This window comes from Bison bison, unplaced genomic scaffold, assembly GCF_000754665.1.
Source record: "Bison bison bison isolate TAMUID 2011002044 unplaced genomic scaffold, Bison_UMD1.0 scf7180017864266, whole genome shotgun sequence".
Lineage (NCBI taxonomy): Eukaryota > Metazoa > Chordata > Mammalia > Artiodactyla > Bovidae > Bison > Bison bison.
The window spans coordinates 3,110,425-3,132,644 of record NW_011494838.1 but is presented as its reverse complement, the minus strand read 5'-3'; the positions used below and the strand labels follow the sequence as shown (position 1 = coordinate 3,132,644).

The 22,220-nt window shown below is 48.8% G+C and overlaps 1 protein-coding gene across 1 annotated transcript in view; it reads right to left on the bottom strand.

The window, feature by feature from the left end:
- The window catches only part of CDK5RAP2 (CDK5 regulatory subunit associated protein 2), a 183,302-nt gene that overhangs the window by 112,199 nt on the left and 48,883 nt on the right, over window positions 1-22,220 (bottom strand). The window contains exons 8-12 of the mRNA XM_010848429.1: window positions 19,354-19,516; window positions 18,196-18,249; window positions 17,261-17,380; window positions 14,455-14,547; window positions 7,186-7,404 (exon numbers count right to left, since the gene is read on the bottom strand). Coding sequence (XP_010846731.1) covers window positions 7,186-7,404; window positions 14,455-14,547; window positions 17,261-17,380; window positions 18,196-18,249; window positions 19,354-19,516 — 649 coding nt within the window. The remainder of the gene's footprint in view (window positions 1-7,185; window positions 7,405-14,454; window positions 14,548-17,260; window positions 17,381-18,195; window positions 18,250-19,353; window positions 19,517-22,220) is intronic.

The window sequence follows — 22,220 nt, the reverse complement described above, 5'->3', positions numbered from 1 at the left end:
AGAGCAAGGTTGTAAGAAACCAAGCAGCTCCTGTTCGAGCACAAAGTCCCAGTGAAGCCACTCAGTCGTGTCTGACTCTCGTGACCCCACGGACTGCAGCCCACCACGCTCCTCTGTCCATGGGGGGAGCCTCCAGGCAAGAACACTGGAGTGGGTAGCTATGCCCTTCTCCAGAGGATCTTCCCGACCCAGGATCAGACCCTGGTCTCCCACACAGCAGTCAGATTCTTTACCATCTGAGCCACCAGGGAAGCCCCAGACCACAGAAGCTAGGACATTTTAAACATCACAGTCAGAACATCGACTTAGGAATACTGGGGGCGGGGGTCTGATTGTTTTTTGCAAAGGCCTCCTGAATTTCTTTAAAGAGTTCTGGGTCCCTCTGCTGGTGAGGAGGTATAATACAATAAAGGGGATCTATCTGTGAGACCCTCACTTTTTGACCTTGTTCTTTTTTTTTCGTGAATAGCACTCCCGAGGTAGAGGCTGAAGCTTGGATTCACGCGAGCCTACCCACAGTGCCTGCACACTGCAAATGCTCAGCAACGGTCCCCTCAACAGACAAACGAGCAAGCTGCAGATGACGACACAGGCCGGGGAGCCTGGCGTGGGTCACTGCAATCACAGGCGATTAAAACAAAGCTACAGACAGTGAACTGACTCTCCCGGCCAAACGTCTCGGTGTTCACGCACCATCAGACACCGTGAATTCAGACGCCTCAGATCCAAGCCGCATCTTCGACAGGCACTGTCTCCTTCCAAAATGCTTAGCAGGGGGAACAATGAGGCGGCAGTATATGGTTTTGGCACGAGCACAGGATGGTTCGATCACATCCAAGAGAGGCTGGCTCGACCCGTGCTGCTCGACAGGGGCCACTGCAAGGCTTCAAGTGAGGGATCGTCTCAAGACAGAGCTGCAGGATTATTTCCCGCTGACTTTGTGATTCTTGTCCAAGAAACGAGAACACTGGGAAACAGCGAGACAGTCCCGGGGACTGAAAGCCTAAATACTTACAGGCTTACCCGACTTGGATGACATTGATCTGGCCCTGGGCAAAATTGCTTTTATTGAATGGGGTATTGTCGAGGGCTCTGTATACTGCTCAGAGAACTGTTCATAGAAACCCACCAGAGGCAATACTTCCCTTAGGCCTCAGTGCCAGCAAAGGCTGTCCCTTTATCTTAATGTCTTCATCTTTACAGACACTGGAGACCTTGTAACTACATTTCCCTTTTTACTGTCGCTGCCAGGAACGACCAGCCGGGTGTTGTCCCGTCTCTAGCACTGCGACCACGATCACAGCAGGCATCTCTCCTGCCTCACCTGCTTCCATTTCACTTGTCATCCTCATTTTTCTGTGACCCTAACGCATTTAATTTTGACTGTCCATAAATCTCTGAAAATGTTTCTGAAACACAGAAACAATGACAAGTTTGAAAGCTTCAAATAACCCAGACACAAGTTGGGTGGTCTTGAAAACAGATTACTGTGGTCCACTGAAAAGCTAAAATTATCAGTCTTCCTTTTTGCCAAAAGCACAGTATTCTTAACATAAATATTGACTGTCTGGCATAGCCTCAGCATAGTATCTTAGCAAAGTCCTGAAACTAAAGAGTCCACAGTCCTGGATCCACATCACATTATTTATCCTCTTCCACGTGACCATGATCAAGCCATTTAAATTCTTTTTTTAAAAAGCCATTTAAATTCTGAGGCTCCGGTTAATCTGTAAAATGGGAATAACCTGTTCTATGCCCAATCGCAGGGCTGTGAGCGCCAAGGGAAAGACAGGCGGTCCTTTTATTAACTGCAAAGCACACCAAAGAAAGCCACACCTAAGAGATCGTATTTGCTTTATTTCTACCACTCCGACACCAATTTTCACTACCAAAAAGGATGCTGAAGACGGAGCTGAATGTGAACCGAGAAAAAGACCAATGTTTGGAGCACGTTTTCCTGCTTTTTCATCGGCGTGCGACTGCGCGGCTGAGCACGCAGCTCCTTTACTGCTGCGCTAGCTTCTGCCGCACGACAAAGTGATATCAGCTGTGAAAGCCAAGTGGCGGTTGCTCAGTCGTGTCTGACTCTTTGCGACCCCGTGAACTGTGGTCCATGGGATTCTCCAGCCCAGAATATTGGAGTGGGTAGTGGTCCCTTCTCCCAGGGAGCTTCCCAGCCCAGGGATCGAACCAGGTCTCCCGCACTGCAGGGGGGCTCTTTACCAGCTGAGCCCCAGGGAGGCCCCTCTGTACACATATATCCCCTCCCTCTGGAGCCCCGCTCCCACCCCCGCCCCACCCCTCTGGGTTATCACAGAGCACTGAGCTGAACTCCCTGTGCTATAACAGCAGGTCCCCCTGGCTGTCTACTTTGGAACGTATCTTCTTACCAGTGTTTTTCAGCTCCACCTGTGGGAGGCAGGCCAGTTCAAGTACCTGCTGAATATTCAAGAGTCCTGGTGGGGAAAGCTTTGAATATGCACTCGGACAGCCCAGAAGCCACACCCGTTGCAGAGGAACAGGCTCCTTCCGCCCTGGCTTCTCGGAGCCAGTCTCTCAGGCCACGTGCCTGTTCTCATCTTCCTGTCTCAGGGCTCTCTGCAGACAATCCATTCTCCAGACGCCCACCAGACAAGGCTCTCTAAACTGCACACCTGATCCTAACAACCCTCTCCTTAAGTCCCCCTCAATGGGGGCCACACTCCGTAGAGGTCACGTCCACTCCCCCAAACCGTGACATGGCCCTCTACAATTCAACCTCTCTCCAGGTTAAAGCACCATCCACTACCCCTCCAAACTCTTCCTCCACCAAACACCACTCTCTCACACCGGTGTACCGTCGTCTCCTGTACAAAGCCCTCCTCTCCCTTGCCTACGTCATAACCTTCAACTCAAACTTCAGAGCTAGTTCAAAGGTCCCTTTCCCTGGGAACCTTCTCTGACGCTGCTCCGTGCTCCCGTGCTTCTCTGCTCCTGTCTCCTTTCGGGAGCTGTCCCCAGGCCAAGCAGAGAGCCTGCACAAAGCGCTCAGTGTGGCTGGACACACGAATGGACTCCTCCTTTGCCAAGCCAGACACAGAGGCCACGAAAAGGCCTGGGCTTGTTTGCGTCACTCCAAAAGCAACGGCAATAGCAGCTGCTGAGTGGGAGGCTCTAGTTAATGAAGTGCTTAGTTAACAGAACCAGCTGAGAAGACACACGAGGCTGGTGGCCACGCTCTACCTCTGCGCGCATCTTTGCACCAGAAGGTAAAGTCAGCCCAGCACATTTTCGCAGACCCTGAACAAGCCAGTGCCCCCAGGATCGGGTACAGAACACACTGATGAGACGGACACAGAAAATTCCCGGGATGAAGCCAGAAGTTAAGTGGAGATGCGGCTGTGACGCAATACATGCAGCACAAAAAAAAAACACAGCCAGATTGTCCTGTAAGAGACAAGCACGACTTAATGTAGCAAAGCAGCCGTGACGAGACGCAAGGATGCTGCGTCACGGCCATGCGCAACGGAGGTGAACACAGAAGCACTGGAGCCCAGGGCCCGGAAGGACAGCCGCGCTCTCTCTGGGGAAGCGCTGATCCCTTCCCAGCTCGGGGTTCTGGGGGAGCCGCCAGTGAGCACGGGCTCACACCTGCACACGCTTCTGACGAAGAACAAGCCTGTGACCCGGGCTGAGCCTCTCGGCAGCTCAGCCCTCAGGCCTCCTGACCAGGGCTGAGTGCGCGAGTCCTCCTTCCTCTCTTGCAATAAACTGAGCAGTGGCCGTCCCAGCAGGCCTGGCAGTGGTGGGTCCACCACCCGCAGCTGGAGTCGAGTGGACGCCAGAAACAGAAGGCAGCTCTCAAGACACAGGCTCGGTCCTGGCAGACTTCCTGCCAGCCCTGTCCTTCTAGGTGTTCAGTTATCCAAAGTAACATACTCCTTTTTCTGCCTAAGTTCCCTAAGGAACGGAGTTTCTAGCCCTGCAAAAAAAGAAAACCTCCCACCCAGAGTAGACTTTGATCCAATTCCTCCCTCTCCCCGTCATATGCCCCTTCCACTTCCTGCCAAGCATTCCCTGCCTCGTTATGAAGATGTATGCATACTACTTAGAAATCTTCCTATCAACTGCAGTCCAAAATTCCTTTAGGAAGCATCAGGGTTTTCATGAATAAGTGAATTATGGAACCAACAATGTCTAACAATACAAGGATAGGTGAATAAATTACAGCGTACCACCGTGATATAAAGTTATACAGCCATTTCAAATGTTTACCAAGAGTAAGTTATAAGGTAAAGAAACAATTACGTATTTTATAGGGGGGTGTGTGTGTGTGCACACGTACACATGCATGCCTATGTAGCCCCCAAATCCAATTTCTACTGAATAAACATTTTTATAATGATAGTGAGGAACAGAGGCGATAAACTAAACTAAGGGGGAAAGAATTATCCGACAGTGAAGGATCTAAGAACTGATTATGGAAACTGACCTCTACAGAAGGACCCTTTCTGGCCAGTTTTTTTTTCACTCATCTATAAAGCCACACGACTCAAATCTCACACTGCTCACTCGAGTGTCATCTCCTCCGAGAGCACGGGTCCCCAACCCCTTCAATCTGATGTCAGATGACCTGAGGCAGACCTGATGTTACAATAATAAAAATAAAGTCCACAATAAATGTAGTGAGCTTGAATCATCCCCAAACTATCCTCCCTACCCCCGGTCCATGGAAGAACTGTCTTCCAGGAAAATTGGTCCCTGGGGCCAAAAAGTTTGGGGACCGCTGTCCTAGGAAGTTTTCCTGACTGCTCTCTCCCACAAGGATCTTCTGTGCTGAACACATAAGCTGCATGAATTAGCGCTGGGTCTCCACTGCTTTGCATTTTGCCATGTATAACATTTTCATCTCCCTTAAGAAAAAATTAAAACATTCAGAGATCGTGCCACATATTTCCATCAGCACCTAGCCCAGATACATTTGCTGCTCAGTAACACTGCATAAATACGAGAAAAAGGTTTTTACTAACATGCAATGAACTGGTAGACTCCAGTACTGCTGGTGAGGCACAGATTAATCCGGCCCTTTGAACAAACAACTTGGCAGCGTGATTAACTAGTGTCAGATATTTGTATCATCTGGCCCAGTGATCTCACTCCTCAGATCCTCGGCATTTCAAGAAAACAATGCCTTACAGCCCAAAGACGGGCACTGCGGTACTACTGAGACAGGCAAACTGCCCGAGAGAGCAGGAAATCATCGAGTAAGTCATGTGGAATCTACTCCATGAAGCGCATGCACCCTTCAGCAGGATGGCTCTGGAGCCTAAACACCAGGGTGAGATGGCCATGAGAGAGAAAGGCACGGGGAGACGCTCACGGCGAAGCAGGCGACCAAAGAACACGCAGCCTGATTCAGCCGGGCCCCCATGCAGCAGGGCTGAAGGGTGACACTCCAGGAGGCTTGTGGAACTTCAGGCGAGATTTTTTATTTTCCTAAGTTTCCATTTCCTGGTGGCTCAGACGGTAAAGCATCTGCCTGCAATGTGGGAGACCAGGGTTCAATCCCTGGGTCGGGAAGATCCGCTGGAGAAGGAAATGGCAATCCACTCCAGCACTCTTGCCTGGAAAATCCCATGGACGGAGGAGCCTGATAGGCTGCAGTCCATGGGGTGGCAAAGAGTCGGACACAACTGAGCGACTTCACTTTCAGGTTTCCATTACTGCTCTCTTGCCCTCCTGGGATTTCTGTTAAAATAGACAAGGCTGGTATTTCACTCCCCTTGTTGGTGTCAGCATTAGGACTTCAAACTATGGATCCTGACGTCCCATCCCGGCTAAGGGCAGCCACCAGAGGACCCTGGAACCTGTGGGCTCTCCCTGGAGCCCTCCCATGACTCGACCTTCACAGGCCCCCGTGCTGGGAACTCACTGAACCTGAGTGTCAGTGATCACTCAGCCTCAGACCCCATCCTACCCGACTGCACCAAGGCTTTGTAACCGGATGTGACTCTCGGGATGCTGAATGGGAAATACAACATGTGCGTGCTCAATCGTGTGCGACTCTGAGACCCCACGGACTGTCCCCTGCTAGGCATCTCTGTCCGTGGAATTTTCCCAGCAAGAATACTGGAGTGGGTTGCCATGTCCTGCTCCAAGGATGCTGAATACTGAAGTTTAGATGTAATAGAAATCACAATAGAAAACACACGTGTTTGCCTCAACAGGCTGTCAGTTACGATGGCCAAAGACAAGGTCCAGCCCAAATTTCCATCTACGGTAAATGGATAAGTAACCATAAACTCACATACTAGAGCAGTACACAGCAGTGAAAATAAACAAAACACGGCTATATAACACCAGGTGAGTACATCTCTCAAAAAAAATAAATACAATAGAAACTGTAAGAGATAATTTTTGTCTACCAAATTCAGAGAGAATTTTTTAAAATACTAACACTCAATGCTAAATAGAGCAGTCTTTTAAAAAGATCACTCTCCTCTAGGGAGCATGGTATAATCTTTCTGGAGAACAATTTGAATGTATCTATAAAACAGCATTAAGAACATGCATAGTCTTTGACCGAGTAATTATACCTCTATCAGTACATAATCAGTTGATAAGTATTTATGTACAATGATGTTTCTTACAGGACTTGTTACAAAATGAAAACTATACATCCTACAGTAAGGACTAGTTAAATAAGTTGTAGTGCATTCAAGCGATGAACTACTGTGTTCACATATTTAAAAAAAAAAAAAGTTTCTGAAGAAAACTCTTAACGGCCACACACCAAAATAAAAGAATAAAAAGCAAAACAGAATACAAAAATGCATTTTCAGGGACTTTCCTGGTGATCCCGCGGTTAGGACTCTGTGCTTCCAATGTAGGGGGCACGCGCTCAATCCCTGGCCAGAGAACTAACTTTTTTTGCTGCATGGCCAAAAAACTTTAACAATGCATTTTCAGCTCGATACTAATAATGTGCACGTGCGTGTCCGTGTCTGTGAGAGACAGAGAAAAGGACTAGAACGTCAAACAGTTAAGACCGGTCATTTCTAGGTGATGAGAAGACAAGTGAAATATTTTCTATTTGGGGCGTTTTTCTAAGTTTTCAGCAATGAATATCTATCTCCCTAAAACCAAAACCAGCCACATAGCCCCCAGGCTTGTGGGCCTATTCCAGAGGGCAGCGGCAGCACTCACGTGGATGGTGTGGTCTCCCTTGCTCCTCTCTTGGCGGGCTGCCTCCAGCGCCTTCTCCAGCCTCTCCCGTTCCTGCTGCAGGTTGCTCAGCTCCTGGGTGACCTTCTTAATGCTCCTTCGCAGTCTGTGGTTCTCTGTGCTCTTGCTGAGGTTTTCTGAGTGCAGCTCAGCCAAAAGGGCTGCCTTTTCTAACAGAGCAGCCTCGTAATCTTCAGAGCCCTAGAAGAAGAAGAGGGGAGGGGAGCTGGGTTGATTATCACAGCTCAGTGAACAAACCAAGAAACAGGTGCTCCTCGGTCACCCTCGGGGCCGGGGTGGGGGGCGGGGGGCGTGGAAACAAACCTAAACAACATTCAGGACCCAAAGAAAAATTACATGAATGTTTTTAGATAACACAGGGCATCCTTTATGATACGCTACTGATATTAAGGGGGGGAAGACTACAGTTATTGTGTAAAAGAACTTTTTTTTTAAGACGAAAAAGAAAAGCACAAATGTTGGTAACTCTCTTAAGTGGGATGTGAACACATGATTTTTTTCTTCTCTGTATTTTCAAATATAGGGTTACTGAGCATGTTATTTCTATAATAGCTTTAAAAATTGTTATTTTTAAAAGATAGAAGATAAAGAATTTTATTTAAAAGGCAGAGATGGAGTCAAGCACGAGCAATGTTCATCTCTGTTAGGATGGCTCCAATCCAGAGTCATCCAGAGAAAAGGGAATGGGAGGCTTTAACTTCAGCAGAGTCAGATGGCTATACGCATCAAGAACAGGTTTATCTCATTAATACAGTTCAGCAGAGAAAATACATATGTGACTATCAAGCATACGAAAAAATGTCATAACTCACCAATAATCAAAAAGAGCAAATTAAAAACGACCTTTCACATAACAAGGGAGATTGTTGTAATGAGACTACCCAGTGCTGGCGAGCTCACTGTGAAACAATACGATCAACATTCACCTCTCTAGACTGGCCAAGCATCCAGAAGCCAAGGATACACTGACAGGACTCCCTGAGGACAGGTCCCAGACATCAGGCGTGAACACACTGTGCAAAGAGGTTCACAACCAGCCCCACAATTCCATTCCCAGGATTCAATCTCAGGAGAAGAATTCAAAATATACAGGGGGGAAAGCTTTATATACAGTCATTCATCACAGAATTACACAGAATAAAAAATAAGAAACAACCTAAGCGTGCAAAATATAAAAATGAATAAAATATGACAAAGCCATATGATAAAACCTTAAAACCATTATTTACAAAGAGCTGATAATATGTGAGGCAACAGTTAGAACTGGACATGGAACTGGCAGATACACTGGTTCCAAACTGGGAAAGGAATACATCAAGACTGGATATTGTCACCCTGCTTATTTAACTTATATGCGGAGTACATCATGAGAAACGCTGGGTTGGATGAAGCACAAGCTGGAATCAAGATTGGCGGGAGAAATATCAATAACCTCAGATATGCAGATGACACCACCCTTACAGCAGAAAGCAAAGAGGAACTAATGAGTCTCCTGATGAAAGTGAAAAAGGAGAGTGAAAAAGCTGCCTTAAAACTCAACATTCAAAAAACGAAGATCATGGCATCAGTCACATCAATCCATGGCAAACAGATGGAGAAACAGTGGAAACAGTAACAGACTTTATTTTCTTGGGCTCCAAAATCACTGCAAATGGTGACTGTAGCCATGAAACTAAATGACACCTACTCCTTGAAAGAAAAGCTATGACCAACCTAGACAGCATATTAAAAAGCAGAGACATTACTTTGCCGACAATGGTCTGTCTAGTCAAAGCTATTGTTTTTCCAGTAGTCATGTATGGATGTGAGAGTTGGACTATAAAGAAAGCTGAGTGCTGAAGAACTGATGTTTTTGAACTGTGGTGTTGGAGAAGACTCTTGAGGGTCCCTTGGACAGCAAAGAGATCCAACCAGTCTGTCCTAAAGGCAATCAGTCCTGAATATTCACTGGAAGGACTGATGCTGAAGATGAAACACCAATCCTTTGGCCACCTGATGCCAAGAACTGACCCATTTGAAAAGACCCTGATGCTGGGAAAGATTGAAGGCAGGAGGAAAAGGATTACATGACAGAGGATAACATGGTTGGATGGCATCACCAACTTGACAGACATGAGTTTGAGTAGGCTCTGGGAGCTGGTGATGGACAGGGAGGCCTGGCGTGCTGCAGTCCATGGGGTCGCAAAGAGTCAGACACGACTGAGCAACTGAACTATGTGAATATTTCTAAGTCAGGATGTTATATAAAAAAAGACAACCCCAAAATCAAATGCAAACGAGCTAAAAAATAAAAGCTATGCCAGAAGAAAACCAGGGAGGAGAATCATCAAAGTATTAATAGTGGTTGGGTGATTACGTAATTTCCCTTTTTTCCTTCTTTCTAATCTTCGGGAATAAAATTATATACTACTCGTAATAGAAGAAAATAAACTTCTTTCTAAAATGTGTCTTTTGAATTAGATTAAGGACAAGATTAAAAATTTTAGAGCAAGGGACACTTGAGCTGTCAAGGTCTCAACGCTGACTGTAGCACAAAGGTACCGGCCCCAGCTTCTGGGCCTCCCAAGAAATCTAGTTCTGCCTCCGTCGACAGAAAAGCCCAGGTGTTCACAGAGGTGGGCTACAGCCACAATCAATCTGGAGGTGCAGGGGCTCTGCTGTTCGTGGGCCCCTACAGCCAAGCCGCATGGTCCCACGTTTCCCCAACTATTCTCGAGGACGCGGCGCCACAGACGGAGGAAGAGCACCAGTCAGACTCCAGAGTGGGCTTCACAGAGGCTTTTGCTTTCCGTTTCCTTTAAAACTGAAATAAATGAGAGAAATGCGAAAACCTAGGCCACATTCCACCTCACCCCAAAAAGGAACTGGGGCAATGCTTATCTAAATAAACTCAAAAAAGAAGGTAAACAATGATTTGGGGAAATGCTCACCTCGAACAATTTTCATAGTTACCTCTTATTAAGTAAGCACTGATAATACATGACTATCTAAACCAGGCACTTTTACAAGTATTGTATCTCTGTCTCTCACACCAACGCTGGAGAAAGCAACGGCACCCCACTCCAGTACTCTTGCCTGGAAAATCCCATGGACGGAGGAGCCTGGTGGGCTACAGTCCATGGGGTCGGGAAGAGTCGGACACAACTGAGCGACTTCACTTCCACTTTTCACTTTCATGCATTGGAGAAGGAAATGGCAACCCACTCCAGTGTTCTTGCCTGGAGAATCCCAGGGACAGGGGAGCCTAATGGGCCGCCATCTATGGGGTCTCACAGAGTCGGACACGACTGAAGCGACTTAGCAGCAGCAGCACACCAACCCGACAAAATACACATTATCATCCCTCTTTAAGTCACTAAGGCTCAGACTGGTAAATGACTGGCCTGTCTTCAGACCATAAGGGATTAAACCTGGGATTCAAATGACTCCAGAGCCTGTGCTCTTTCCAGGGCATTTTCCACCTCACCCATTCCAGGGAAGTTTCCAATTAACACCAGTAAACTACAAAAAATTAAAACAAGAAGACTGAATTCAATGGGGGAAGGCTAGAGACAAGAATACCAGTTCAGAGTTTGTTAAATATAGCGCAGCAATGGTTGTTATTTAAATAATAGATATTAATAAAGTGATCAAAGTCCTGTGGGAAAACCATGTAAATAACAACACAAAGCCTCTTTAAAAAATCTAAGTTCAAAGAAATCAAATTCATACAGCCAATTCACTCCATGAAAACACTTCCCATGCTACTTTCCTCTGAGATGGCCCTGGGAGAGCTTCCCCGGAGAGGCTGCTCTTTCCTCTGAGATGGCCCTGGGAAAGCTTCCCCGGAGAGGCTGCTCTTTGCCTTTGTTTCTTGACGTTCTCCTGCAGGACAGCCTGGCTTCTGGATTCCATTTCATCACTCAAGCGCCTAATGAGCAGGTGGCGACATTGGGCCCAGTGGGACATGGCCAGAAACCAAAGCCCAAATAGTATCAACCAATTGTTCTCCACAGTGTAAAAATGATGAGTTCGCTGAAAAGAGCAGAAGGCCCAGAGTTCTAAGGCCAGTTCAGACTGTGTGACCAGGGAGAAGTTCATTTCTGTAAAATTCGTTATCTTACTGTGAAACTGATCACTATTTCACAGGATTGTTGTAAAGGTAGAAGATGATAACAAACAGTCTTGTTTCAGCTGGGGCGGGATAAATAAATCCAGGCCCCCTCTGCCATCACTTACTCTACTATCTTTCAATCAACAGATAATAAGGAGACTTTCCTCAAGCTAAAAGCTACGTGTATGTCATTAACAGAATCTGAAAACAGACCAAAATAAATACTACTGTATTTTTATGCCAGAACTACACCACCCAACTTAAGGATGAGTTGACGTTTACTGAGTCACTACCTGTGCCCAGATACACACTCTACTTAACCCTGATAAGGATTAGGGGACGTAAGTGTGACTGTCTGGATTTTATGATGTGTAGGCAGACTGGAGAGTGCAAATTCGTTCACCAAGATGAGACCAGCTGGCGAGGCAGAGTCAGACGCACGTCCACGTCCCACCCCAGGTTCTTCCCAATGAAAATAAGATGATACACACAGTGGACTATATGCAGCTGTTTAAAAAGACTGTATAAAAAGCGCACACGCACACACACACACACACACACACACACACTCACAAACGAGTGGTGTCAAACTGCTGAAATCTGAGTGAGGTCAGCAGACAGCACCAATACCCTGGTCATGACACAGTCCTACGGTCACACAAGACGCTCGCTGCGGGGGAACTAGGTAAGGAGCAGGCAGAAATTTACTGCATGTGAATCTACAATTATCTCAAAATATTGGTTTTTTTTAAAGATCGGCTAGATCTAAAAAAAAAAATCAGGATTGGTTGATCTATATATACTGCTATGGCCAGAATGTTAAATGAAAACAAGAGATTATAGAACAAAATACATAATGATGCTATTTAATTTTTCAAAGGTGATACATATATACATACGCGCTTTGAAAGAGTTAAGGTGTTAACAGTGAACATCTTCAGATGTGAGTTTACTGGTGACTTTTATCAACCTCTTTCCACCATTTTAAATATCTTATGAATTTCTTGCAATGTGCAATGTTACTTTTATAAAGCCATGCAGGGGGTGGAGGAGGCATAACACTGCTTCCAATCTGAAAATACGCTGTTCAGATGGCTTCAGAGGCGGCACAGCCAGGCCGCACTGCAGTCCTCAGAGTCACCCTATGATTAGGACTCACGTCTCTGCGCTGTGGCCAGAATCCGAGAGTCTGAACACCGCTAACCGTCGCTCCACGGTCAGGCTCAACGCCAGCCTTGTGAGCTCTGGCTCTGACGCTACAGTTCGTTCAAATCACGTAACATCCCCAAAAGGTCCTCAAATGTCAAAGACAATGCATTTTCAAGGGTCTGTCCAATATTCACATTGTATACACCTTGTAATTAATGAGCCAATACAGGGGTCTGGTATGCATTTATTCACACACATGATCAGAGTGGAAAGAGCACAGATTTGGAAGTCAGACTCGAGTTGAAGTCCTAGCAACCTGTCAAACAGGGGAACGCTCTACCTTCATGGCTAAGGATTAAACGAGTGCTCTCTGAACAGCCAACAAGCCAGGCAGAACCTGAGGCGTTTTAACAGTGTCTGCTCTTCACACTTCTCAAGATGAGAAACCTGGCCGACGCCAAACTACAAGACCTCAAAAATCACTCTGACAGTCCTTAGGACTGAGGGTTATGAAACTAACGAACACACACAATAAGTCAGGGTAACATTTGAGTGGATAAGACTTTTCTATCCATCAAGGGCCAACAGCAAGTAAAATATCACAGCTCTTATAAGGATATCTGGTCTTTGCTTATCAATTGCCAACATATATTTTTTTCCCTAAGGAATGGGTAATATGGATGGTTTTCCTGAGAATTCAGCTTTTAAGGCTTGTTAATTTCTAAGCAAGTAAAAAAAAAAAAAAAACGAAAAACTCAGTGCAAAGTATAATCTTGGCTCCATTTCATCAACCACCACCAAAATAGTTGGGAAGGCAAGGCTGAAAGTCCCAAAACAGAAATGTATCTCTCCTTGCAATACACCAGGATTGAAACTAAATTACTTCAGTTACTCTTACTGTGAACCAAGGCTCTGAAAAGATAAGGCATGGGATATGAATCTTAGGAACCAAACAGTCTTAAATTAGATTTAACTCCTAACTTCTACTTTATAACTAAAAACAACATAAGCGGGAGACGTGGGAGGGGAGAGTTTTAAGGTAGTATGGGCTTCATCAGATGATGGAGCTTTATCGATTAACCAGTTATTAGTAACAGGTAAACACTGTATAACATGGAAAGAAAATGCTAATTCCAAATCCAGAAGCATATTTAACAAGAAAGACGGGCGACCAGGGGATGAGCAGCACGAGTCCTTGCAGGCCCATGTTGGAGGGAAAAAAGAGAACAGGCAGGTCAACTAACCAAGGCTTGGAACAGATATCTGCCCAGGAGCAGGAAGCCCGGAACAGCCAGGCTCAGAGGGGAGGTAGGGAGGGACAGGGAAGAGCACAGGCTGGGGCGTGAGACCGACTCTGGGGTCACATCCTAGCTCCTTCCACCACGGTGACCCTGAGCAAGCTACTCGATCCTCTGAACCTGGATGTCCTCAGCAGAGAACAGGGATGGGAACAGTGCCTCCCTCAGGGGGCTGCTGGGCAGACTCACTGGGCTGATCCACGGGGCGCAACGCTTGGCACATAGAGCATGTTCGACAGAGGCCAGCTGTTAGGATCAGCAAGTACTGCACGTAAGTCCTGGCCCTCACAAGGCTGTGTGACAGTGAATCAGCTGCGTACCCTTGCTGAAACTTCAAAAAACCCTCAAATACAAGCGGGGTGGGGGGTGAAAACTGGCTTCCCCACTGGGTTGTGAAGGTTAGATGAGATAATCCACACATCTCACAGTCTACTCCAACTCCTGAGCTAGGGCACTCGGCCCTACGCCCAGCACTCGCACCGCTGGGCGCAGCCGTCACCGTCTTCATGTCAGACTGACGAGGGGGCTGGCGAGCGGCCCACAGCTGCGGGAGAAGCTCCTCTAACCGGCTGAGCCAACTCTGTTCTCACGACCTCTCGGAGCTCCCTGGGCTCCTTCTAGCAGCACGGTCCTGACCTCACAGGGGTAAGGATCACAGGGAGGACCACTTCAAACAAAGCCAACACTTACCTGGAATTTCTGGGTCTGCGCTTTCTGGGGGGCTTCTTTGGCTTTAGCAAAGGCAGCACTGAGCTCTTCGATTTCAGAGTTAAGTTCTTCAATCTGGGTAAAAATAAGGAAGAGTAGCCGAGTGTGCAACTGGGATCTCCTCTCTCTGCATGGCCCAGACGCCACTCCTGCTGAACTGGGAGCCCTTATCACTGAGGGCTCTGTAGTCAGAACAGTGGGACTTCTCGTGCGACTGGCCGCTAGCTGGACGACGTTAGGACAGGCACTTCACCTCTCTGAGACTTCACCCCCTCAATGGTAACACGCGGATGCCACACTCACCCCACCGAAGCACTGTTAGGCTTCAACAGTGACGTGTACAGGTGCTAACTTGATGTCCCGCTCACGCTGAGGGTTACTATTGGGTTAGCCAAAATGTTCCTTTGGGTTTTCTAACCATCCTACAGAAAACCCAAACGAACTTTTTAGCCAACCCAATAGTACTGTTCACAGAGATGACCCACCACACCACCCAGCCTGGCTCCTCCCAGAACTCCACCGCCTCCAGTGACCTTCTCCTATGGCCCAGACTCAGCCACCAACCCCCCAGCCAGCCCCTGGCCTCTGCGAGAAGGTACTTGCTCCACCACCTGGGGCCCTGCACAGCAGCGAGCTCTGCCTTCAGCTGGGTCCCGAGCTCCCAACACGCGACATGGACACGGACTGCGATTATGAACCAAGCCTCCGCTGCAGCTGACACCAGTGGCTACTCACACTCCTGCCTCCTTGGCTTCCCCAACCCCGGATTCCTGGTTATTAGCGTCCTGCCCCTGCGGCCACCTTCCTCTCCTTATCTGTGAAACTGTGCACCCCTGCAGCCCAAGGCTCCGCCTTCCTGCCCACCCTGTGCTCTCCTTGGGTAAGGAGACCAGCTCTCAGAATTTCACCCACACGTGTAGAAGACTGACTCCCAGATCCACACCTTCAGGCCCGGGCCTTCTCCAAGTTTGGGACTGGCATGTCGACTGCCTCCTGGACTTCTCACCTGAACAGTCCAGGGGCTCCTCCGAGTTGGTACCTTGTAAACGGTATTCTTGCCTAGGAAATCCCATGGACACAGGAGCCTGGCAGGCTACAGTCCACGGGGTCGCAAAGAGGCAGACACGCCTTCATGCCTGCACCACCACAGACAGGCTCATCACCTCCAGGGCCGCCCGCCTCTCCGTGGCCCTCCGCGACCCGCGCTTGTAAGGGGGCTGATGGGAGCACCACAGCCCAGGTGTGCGGCCAGAAGCCGCCCCGTGCTGCTCCTCCTCTCAAGTCCTGCATCTCATCACCAAATCCCCCAGAGTTACTTCTCATTTTTCATTATTTCCAATCTGACTTCTTGAATAAGCCCCACCCCTCCCCTCCTACTTACTGTGATCACTGCTGACTCGGGCTTTCTGAATGGGGGGCTAGGGGCTCGCTTCAGCACTGGCCTCCCTGCTGCCATCCTCTCCCTCCCGCCACCCCGTCTGGATACAGTCTCATCCCTGGGGAGGGGAGTACAGTCACACGCCTCCTGCTCCAGAGCCCGCTACCCGAGCAGCTAAACTCACTGACTTCCACCACCACTGCCCCACGCAGCCTTGCTGGCTCCTTCTCTCGCCTCACTTAAGCTCTGTACGTGACGCTCTGACAGGCTTCAACTGTTTTGCTTCTGCAAACACACAAGGAGCTCTTTCCTAACTGAACGCTCTGGCCAGCGTTCTCTTCCCTGCATGAGGCGGCTCCGCGTCTCCACCTGCCCCCCAGCTAACTCTTGGTCCCCCTCTAAGATTCAGCCCGGACCCCTGCTCCCAGAGGAAGCACTCCACCGAGCTGCTCAGAAGCTCCAGAAGTCACTGAGGGTGACCGCGGTGGTGCTCCCACATCCACTCTAAGCGGGACCAGGCCCCCTTCCCTCCACGTCACAGCCGCCTGCGCTCCCCTCAGTCCCGACCCCTCATGCTGCCTTTTGTCTCCACTAGACTTTGTCTCCACTATCTGTGCCCAGCAGTGACTGAGACGTAAGAGATCACGACCCTCACAACAGGAAGAACACAAAGAACCCCCAGGCACCACCTTGGATCCCCAGGGCAGCGAGCCAGGCAGCAAAAGTCATGGGACACTTCCAGGTGGTGTGACTGGGGATACGGCGGTGCCACAACGCAGACAAAAGCGAGAGAAAATGCAGCATCGCGGTGGGATGAGGGGCGGTGAGGGAGGTGCTAAGTCTGATTAGAAAGGACCAACGCGGAGGGGCCTGTGAACCATCCAGGTGAGACGTCACAGCCACGGCCTTGTCTCCCAGAACACCGTTATCTCAATTTTCTGTTGTCTTTCAGAAGAATGGACCTACTCTCCGACATGGTAGCCACTAGCCACTTGGGCTCTTGGAGACTTGAAATGTGGTCTGTCTGACTTGAGATGTGCTAAGCCTATTCGGACTTCAAAGACAAAAGTCGGAGTTTAAAAATGGTAACTACCTCATCATTATTTTTGTTTTCCGGCTTACACGGTGAAAGGATAACATTCGAACCTCACTTGTTTCTTTTTGCTACCTTTAATGTGGCTACTAGAAAATTTTAAATTGCATCTGTAACTCACATTATATTCATACTGGACATCCCTGGATTAGCCTCTACAGAAGAACTTCTAACAGACAATACAACCCTTCCCCTACTTTCCACACTCAGCTCAGCTCTCTTATAAACTTTTTACCTAAAGCTAAAAATTTAGGGTAAGACAGGCCAGTCACAGAAGCTAACAAAGAAAAATCTAACTTCGGGTGTATCCGACATACCTCTTTTTCCTTCGCCTTTAATGCCATGGTTAGACCCTGAATGGCTTTATCCCTCTTTAAACTATTTTTCTTTTCCGTAGCAATTTCTCTTTCCTTCTCCCTCAGGTCTTCCTGAAGTGCCTAAATTAGATTAGAAACAGATTCACTAAGTTGATGCATTCTAACCAAAATGCGCTGTAAATACATCTCTAAAAGCACACTCAAACGCAGCTGTTCCATCCTCCTCCTGTCAACCTGTGATTAATGCTTCCAAGTAGCGCTGAGCGTCGCTCCCGGTTACCGCGTTGCTGCTCACGGCGACAGGGATGGGTGGAGAAAGGGGATCAAATCAGTTAGGATGGTGACAGCTAGTCCCATGGGAAGGACTCGTGTCTTCTGGAGCCTGAATTCAGTCACAGCAGAGCCTTGGAAACCGTACCGGGTTATTTGGGGGAAATAACAGATCATTAATTTCACTCCTTAATGCCTCAAAAGCTAGCAGAGAATTCGGTTTGATGGAGACTGAATATATGCATTTAGAGTCTGAGTTCATTTCTAATCACCACTGCCTCCCTCCCGGGCTGTTCTGAGGATCAAATGAGATGATGGACGTGAAAGCACTTTCTCCGCTGCAGGCAGGACTCGGACGCGGGCAGCTGGGACCGGGGGACCCCAGCACAGCGGCTCTGCAGTCAGGCCGGCGGGTCTGAATCCTCGCTGCACCTGGGGACGGGACCTCGCCTGTCTGAGCCTCCTGGGTCACATCTACAAATGGGAAGGCCCGCTCCACCAAGTCATCGCCAAGGCTACCAAACCCTCTCTCACGCGCCTACGGCGTAGCTGGCAGGCAGTGGCGCTCAGTGCCTACCACCGGCCGTCACACAGAACTACCTGCTGCACCCCGGAAAGAGCCGAAGGACATCCTCAAGACACTTTCAGAAACGGCATCAACATACCTGGATTCTCTCTTCAAAGCGACTTCTCTCCTGTTCCCGCTCCGTCTGTGCAGCCTAAGAAAAGGCATTCATTGGTGCCCGGAAGGAACCCACGAACCAGGAGCTCCCCCAGAATAGTGAGAGTGAGCGCTCCACTTACGTTCTGTCTCCGCTGCTGAGGCTCTCACGAGCCCAAGCATCCACTCTTTACAGCTCACCTGAAGTCTGCCCGAGGGAAGAACGCAAAGACAAGTACCCCCACCGGCTGACGACCATCCCCATGGACCACGAACCAAGGAGCTGCAGGAAGCGGCAAAAGCCACTACTGCACAGCACGCAGGGAGCAAGAGGGGCCAGAGGGCGGGGCGGACGCAGGCCCATCACGGCCAAAGGCAGCCAGGGAGGCTACAGAGCTCACAGCTGGGTCAGGACAAAGACGAGCCTGCTCCACAGAAAGACTGAGATGCTCCACGCACTCCAAAGCGTCCCTGGGCATGAACGGACCCGCAGCCACCCTGGGTCCAACCAGAATCAGAAGATTTCCACCGGGGCTGCCTGCACCTCAGGGCCTGCCCACCTGCGGCCGTGGGAGCCCCAGGCATAGGGCAGGGGGCCCGGGGGCTACAGGGTCTGTACCAGCGACCCACCTCTTGGAGCCAGGGAGAACAGAACAACTCTCTGAGTGTGTCTCTACAAGAGCTCCGCCTCGCAAGGTGCCAAGATTAACCAAGGTGGAACGCTGACCCCCCCACTCCAAGTACAGCCAGGCCCCGAGGCAAGTTACTTCCGTTCCCCACCGCCTCTGAAGCTTCAGACCAGACCTCGCCTCAAGCCCGCCTCTGACCCCAACGACAAAACAGGCACATACCATGACACCACCCTTCAAAAAATCCGATGGATGAAAACAAATTTCCCAGGCAACAGCATATTAACACATGGTAAAACAGAGGCGTTCGGGTATGGACTGTATTTTTAACCAACTCTACAAACACCCGAGACTGGAAAGAAAAAAACTGCCAGGGCCCCTGGCAAAGGAGGATTTCTGCTAATTCCTCAGCTCACGACAGGGACCTGGTATTTTGAAGGCCAGAGTGTGTGACTGTGGGGACTGAATATGCACTCATCCCACAGGGGGGTCCGGTCGGGTAATTAAAGCCCCCACCCCCCGCCATGCCTCACCTCAGCCTCACCCTCCCCGTCTCCCCTTAGAGCAGAGGAAAGTCCTTGGAGTTCTCCAGACGACACGGTTTCATCAGGAGATGCCATCTGAGATTTCTCCTCTTTAAGGCACTGAATTAAAGCATCTTTGCTCTTCAAAGACAGCTTCAACTCCTCAATCAGTCTGAAAGAGAACACAATTTAAATATTAATTCTAAGCTGTTCCCTCAGCTCAGTGGAGCAGGAGGTAGGAAATGGGGCCAGACACCTTCAAAGGAGACATGTGGGAGGACTGAAGAGTTGCATTTTGCAGGTGGGAGACTAAGGGCCAGAATTCACGGGGCATCAGCGGTCCCCTCGCCTCCAGCCCAGTCATGGCCAATCCACCCCCTGAGCAGCCAGACTATGGCCAGATCGAGTCACCCTCCTCCTCAAAGACTTTCATCAACCCCCACTAGCGACGGCCATGGATTATGAATTTGGGCCAGGTCGGGGCAGGGGGGTGGGGGGTGGAGCGGGAAATCTTCTCTCCCAAGGAAATCTGGCAGTGAGGCTAAAGAAACAGGACCGACAGAGCTGAGCTGCTGCAGTGATAATGAAAACAAGGAGTGCGTCTTCCAAGGCTTCTCAGGGCAACGTGTAACAGACTGGCTGCCAAGGTAAAGGGCCAGCTCCTCAGCAAGGCACTCAAGGCCCTGGCTTAAGGGCCAAGGCAGCCGGCGGCCCTGCTGACGGCCACCCTCTCCGCCCCAGGGCCTCTCCAGGGACCTCCGTCTACCCGGAACCCCCTCACAACTCTGCTCCCACCCCCACCTGATGGACGCCCACCCATTCACCACCCATGGTCAGCCAGGCCCCCTCAGGTAGAGCTGAGCACATCCCTCTTTGGGTCACCGAATTATCCCTTACCCTGTAGGAACTGCTCCCTGACCTCAGCCAAGCTATTTAACCTTTGAGTCTGCATTCCCACGGCTATAAAGTGGGGACCACTCGCTTCTGTGGAATGAAGATAAGCTATTTAAAATGCTCCATGACCCCAGGCACACAGCAGACCTCGACAAATAGCAGTGGCTATGATTACTTTAAAAAAAAAACATTCAGCAATTAGCATTTTGTTGGCGGACCCTCAGAAGAGTCTTTCTAGCTAAGCCTAGGAAGCACCTCGGTAGGATAAAAGAGCAACGGCTTGGAAGTTTCAGAGCTTCCTGAGCGCCGGAGGTAAAGGGGAGGCATGAGTAAATGCAGCTGAAGCACCTAGCAATGCGGATTGGAGCATCTGAAAATTCACGTCCACCTATACGAGTCCTGTACCGAAATCCTAACCCCAAAGGTGATGGGATTAGGAGGTGGGGCCTTTGGGAAGAGCTGAAGTCGTGATGTTAGAACCCTCCTGAGCGGCAACATGAATGAAGCTGCAGAAAGACCCTGTAGGCCGGGAAGCGAGGGGACACAACGAGAAGCCTGAGACCCCGACGAGGACCCTGGTCCAACCACGCTGGCACCTGGCCCTCGGACTCCCAGCCTCCAGACCTGTAAGAAGTGAGTTTCTATTGTTCGTAAGCTGCCCAGTCTGTGATGTTTTGTTATGGCACCCCAAAAGGACTAAAATAATTGAGCACAGCGGGAACTGGCAGCTTGGGGGCAATGCCCCCCAAAACTTGGAAAGAGGAGTAAGACTGCTCTCTAGGGGTTCCAACCTGAAATTATCACACAGTCAACTGGAGAGGGAAAAAGTCATCAAACTGCACTTAAAACGGACTTGTTGTGCCGCATGTAACTTATACTTTGATAAAACCGACCTGCTTTACTTGCCTTAAGGTGACTTTCCCGGCGGCTCAGACAGTAAAGCGTCTGCCTGCAATGTGGGGGACCAGGGTTTAATCCCTGGGTTGGGAAGACTCCTGCGGGCAGGAATCCCTCAGAAGAAATGGAGTGGCCACCATGGTCCACAAAAGAGTCGGAAACACAGTGCTTGGATGCATTCTCAAAAACGACAGAATGATCTCTGTTCGTTTCCAAGGCAAACCATTCAATATCACAGTAATCCAAGTCTATGCCCCAACCAGTAACGCTGAAGAAGCTGAAGTTGAACGGTTCTATGAAGACCTACAAGACCTTTTAGAACTAACACCCAAAAAAGATGTCCTTTTCATTATAGGGGACTGGAATGCAAAAGTAGGAAGTCAAGAAACACCTGGAGTAACAGGCAAATTTGGCCTTGGAATATGGAATGAAGCAGGGCAAAGACTAATAGAGTTTTGCCAAGAAAATGCACTGGTCATAACAAACACCCTCTTCCAACAACATAAGAGAAGACTCTACACATGGACATCACCAGATGGTCAACACCAAAATCAGATTAATTATATTCTTTGCAGCCAAAGATGGAGAAGCTCTATACAGTCAGCAAAAACAAGACCAGGAGCTGACTGTGGCTCAGACCATGAACTCCTTATTGCCAAATTCAGACTTAAATTGAAGAAAGTAGGGAAAACCACTAGACCATTCAGGTATGACCTAAATCAAATCCCTTATGATTATACAGTGGAAGTGAGAAATAGATTTAAGGGACTAGATCTGATAGAGTGCCTGATGAACTATGGACGGAGGTTTGTGACATTGTACAGGAGACAGGGATCAAGACCATTCCCATGGAAAAGAAATGCAAAAAAGCAAAATGGCTGTCTGGGGAGGCCTTACAAATAGCTGTGAAAAGAAGAGAAGCGAAAAGCAAAGGAGAAAAGGAAAGATATAAGCATCTGAATGCAGAGTTCCAAAGAATAGCAAGAAGAGATAAGAAAGCCTTCTTCAGCGATCAATGCAAAGAAATAGAGGAAAACAACAGAACGGGAAAGACTAGAGATCTCTTCAAGAAAATCAGAGATACC